Raw genomic sequence first — 4146 nt, forward strand, 5'->3', positions numbered from 1 at the left:
ATGTACAAATAGTTTAATTTATTTTGAATTGTAAATTGATGAAGAATGTGTGGTCAAAATTTAAAGAAAAATTTTGAATTTGTGTATAATATTATTTTATTGAAAAAATAAGCCCCTAGTTGGGAGCCATTTTTTTCACACTAATTTTTTTAACTGTGGGGCCAATTTATGCCAAAATCGACATATCCATCATGATTGACAATTCAAATATATACCATATTATGTCAGTTGTTACTTTTGCCCCTCAATGCTAGATAAGTTTAAAAGCAAGGTTGGGACACTCATGTCGTTGTGTATGCCCATAACATTTGACCATTTTAAAAGTCACTATAATGTTCAATAATTACTGCATGTCCGCGACCCTTTGACCTTCTCAAATGATAAAAAAAATGAATTTAAATTTAGCTAAAATGGCTCCCAAGGGCTTAATTTTTTGAAGAATTGGATTATACTTTCTTTCTCAACACACGCAACCGGTTAAAACGTCGCCGTCTCTCACAGCCGGTATATCCCCACGACCCCATCACCGGCTATCCCGGTGCCTTATCTTCTCACCCAAATATCTCGCCGTATAAATGGTCTCTTTCTTAATTTTTACATTTCCCTAGACACGTGGAATCATTTTCTCGCCGGAGCTGCGTTGATTGGCCTCCGATTTTTATCTCTTAATTCTGTAAGTACTCTCGAATTATGCAGTAATTAATTTATTCGTTTGTATTGAATGATCTGATTGTTTAACTTCGATCTGTGTTTGATTTGGTTTGATGGATTATCATCTGTTATGGATGTGAATTTTTGGATCTGTACATGTTTGTTTTGGCTGATAAATATGTTAAAACCTTATGTGCATGTATTTTTATCTATACACGTTTATATATTTACTGCGTCTATATAGCCGTATGTGCATGTTTATACACTTTTTTGAGCTATGCATGCCTACCTTTTTGGTCAAGTTTTGCTATTTTGGCTAGTGATTTAACTGACCCGATAAGTTATTGGTAGAAATTAAGTGGTTATTTTGTCTTTTATAATCTGATGTTTTGTTTGGTTTGACAATTATATGTATGAAAACCAATTACCAAACGTACATAGGCTACCACAGAGTTACACCAAGATATAGTTGACATTGTCTTTGCTTATTCCAATATCTGAATCCTCAAAATATATTTCTTTGACTGGGAAAGATTGCACTGATTTGACTTTCTTCTGCGATTTCAGAGTTGTATTATCTGCACGAATTTTCTTTCTGTACCACTGCTTTTGATTTGAAGGGATTCTTGAAATAAGTTAGAAGAATGACTTCTCTTTTGGGCATTTTGTGCCCTCCATTTCTAGTTTCATAAGTTTGAAGTGGAAGTAGTTGTAGCAGTATCTATTGTGGCAGGATTTATTCTATCAACATTTCAGAGAGGTGTGAAAACATTATGTCTAGTCAGATAAATTTGCAACAAGTAGACATTTTTATGAAAAACATCATCCACCCTCAATATTTTTCTTGAAGGTGGAATATATTTTGCCTTCGCATTCTATGAAGAAAGATTTTCTTCCTGTCCATTGGAAATTTTCTGTTTAATATGATGGTTTCGTGAGATTCATATATTTGGTGCTTCTAGCAATTCTGTTCTGTTTTATAAACTTGGTTCTTTTTCCCACCACTTTATCTGCTGCAAATAGGAAGTCTTTAATCCTTGAGATCTCCATAGATGGCGGATAATGAGGACAGGACGGAAACTGTTCCCAAAGGAAATGAATGGGAAGTCGTATCACTCACTGCATCTGCATATGCTGCTGCCCCTGGTCCCAAACAGGTTGATCTGAGTGAAGATAGCCAGGGTAATTTAGTTGGAGAAAGTGAAGCTGAAACTTCTGGTGCTATGTTTATGTCAGGCCATTTTCTTTTCCCTCCAGGTCAGCACGAGAATTTGCCGTTGGAACATGAATACAGTGAGATACGAAATGAAAAAGAAGATTAAGGCAATCGTCCTCATCTGATTGTTGAAGAAAGGGGTAAATTGGATGTCAAAGATGAAGAAAATGTGAGCATCAAAAAACTGATGTCTGATGAATTTACTGGAGTTCAAGCTATTGATGAGGAGGCTAATAGGCTGTCCGTAAGTGGTGCGGATATACAGAATGACGTGGCCTTTCACAAAGAGCAGTTCAATTATGGTACTGCAGAATTTAGTGCGTACCATAGCATATCAACCATGGGCAGGTCCAACACTGTTGAAGAGGATGCAATGACTGACGATGTGGCTGAACCTTTTGAACATGCTTCGAATTCAACCTCGCCAAGTTTCCAGAAGCCTGTTGAGGAAGATAAGTATGATGGTGCTGACCTTCCTTGCAAAGCTTGGTGGAAAAGGCGGGCTCTTTCTTTGTATGCTCATGCTAAAGAGGCAAACACATTTTGGTCTATTCTCATTGCTGGAGCTGTCACAGGGCTTGTAATTATTGGACACAAGTGGCAGGAAGAAAGGTGGCAAGTTTTGCAGCTTAAGCGGCAGTTCGGGATCAACGATGAGGTATCAAGTTTTAAAAATTTAAACACATTGATTATTTTAGCGTGTCCTCATCTGGATTGATAGATTGGATTGTGTTTCATTTGTTCCATCTACAGTGCTATGCAGATCTGAAATACTTAATACGCCAAAAGTCTTGATTTGGGTACTGCTTTATTTGTTTTCATGTTTGGAAGTATGCTCCATGTTTAGCATTAGAATGGGGAATTAAATACATGTCCAAGTTTGATTCAGTTTGTGTAGCAACCAACGGCTCGATTAGATACCTAGTACGTTGAGTTACCAGAACCGGGATGGTTGATTGTTTGCGACATTGAAAAGATGGATTGTAGGATGTTTACTAAATGCAATTTTAGAAATATGCTACAAGGTCATTGGGTTGGTCACTTGGAATCCATTTCCTGCCTTGTTTTCTCTCATTACATAGTTCCCCTGCACCCTCAGCAGAAAATAATATAAATATATAAATGGAGGTGGACAACTATTCAAAAGTTTTAGGCAAAGTCCTTTAGTCTGATTTGAGGCCTTGTGCAAAGTGGAGATTGCTATGATACATGGTTTTGCAATTTTACAACATAAGAAAGCGTGAAAATGAGAAAGAATGACCAAAGGGTATATACGATGGTTATTCTTAGTCTTTGTTAGACATGATAAGCTGTATATGTGTCTGTGTAAGGTTACGTATGACTGAGTGCAATATGCAATCATCGCCATTTAGTCAGAATAGTGTGGATTTATGTGGCAAGCATGTTGACTTTGATGGCAAATAGAAAATGTATCAACTTGTAAGATGGTAATAATGTGATAAATGAGTACTTTTTCTGTTGACTCCCCTTTCTTCCGGAGCGAACTGGAACCAGACCTGCTATAACTGCGTTCTTCTGGTCCTTAGTAGTAGCACAAATAACAGAACGCAAATAACAGAGCATACTTTCTAAAAATATGTAATTGTCACAAACTTCGCATCACTCCAGTCTGCATGCTAGCATAGTTTGCCAAATCTAATATCATGCTGGGCAGTAGCAATGATTCAGTAACTGTTTTTAGACTTCAGTTCTTGATATTTTAGCTTGACATGCATTTAGCTCAAATTTTACCTAATCAACTCAACGTGATTTCTCATGGTCACTGAGGATCCACAGAATGTGGGCTAGATTACTTGTGGTGTTTTGACATGAAATGTTGTGTTAGAATGTATTGAATTGAAAGGTGGAATTCTGTTCATAATTAATCGAGATCATCATCAGTTAAGTGGTAGTGAGTTCCTCGATTCATTGTCCAATAGAGTTATGGATCCGTTGTCACGTAGACCGACAATGATCTCTACGATCAAAGTTATTTGCATTAAGCTCATTTTGATATTATAACCCAATGTCGTATTTCTTCTCGGTACAGAAGATGGGCAGGATACTTGGTCCCATATCTCGACTTAAAGACGTGATTGTTGGTGGCCATCAACGGTCATTTGTTCGTGGGAGCAACTCTGTAGAACGTTAAGATGATGACGAAAAGCTTGAGAGGGGGAGAAAATATAGTGAATGTCAAGTTCAAGGGCCTTTTTTTTTTTTTTTTTTTTTTTTTTTTAAGGGGTTTTTTTTTTTGCCTGGTTTTTTTTTTGTTTTTT

General features: G+C 36.9%; 1 protein-coding gene across 4 annotated transcripts; it reads left to right on the plus strand.

Moving 5' to 3' along the window:
* Positions 1-405: 405 nt before the first annotated feature.
* Positions 406-4128, plus strand: LOC111370826 (ATG8-interacting protein 1-like). Of its 4 annotated transcripts, none has more exons than XM_022992715.1 (3): positions 406-673; positions 1675-2525; positions 3918-4128. In XM_022992715.1, exons 2-3 carry the CDS (start codon positions 2055-2057, stop codon positions 4017-4019), a joined length of 573 nt encoding a protein of 190 aa, XP_022848483.1. In that variant the 5' UTR covers positions 406-673; positions 1675-2054; the 3' UTR covers positions 4020-4128. The 4 variants fall into 4 exon arrangements, with proteins under 4 accessions (XP_022848483.1, XP_022848484.1, XP_022848485.1 ...); XM_022992716.1 differs by having other exon boundaries at positions 441-677; XM_022992717.1 differs by having other exon boundaries at positions 441-673; positions 1679-2525.
* The last annotated feature ends 18 nt before the right edge of the window (positions 4129-4146 follow it).

The sequence above is a fragment of the Olea europaea genome, chromosome 21 (genome assembly GCF_002742605.1).
Source record: "Olea europaea var. sylvestris chromosome 21, O_europaea_v1, whole genome shotgun sequence".
Lineage (NCBI taxonomy): Eukaryota > Viridiplantae > Streptophyta > Magnoliopsida > Lamiales > Oleaceae > Olea > Olea europaea.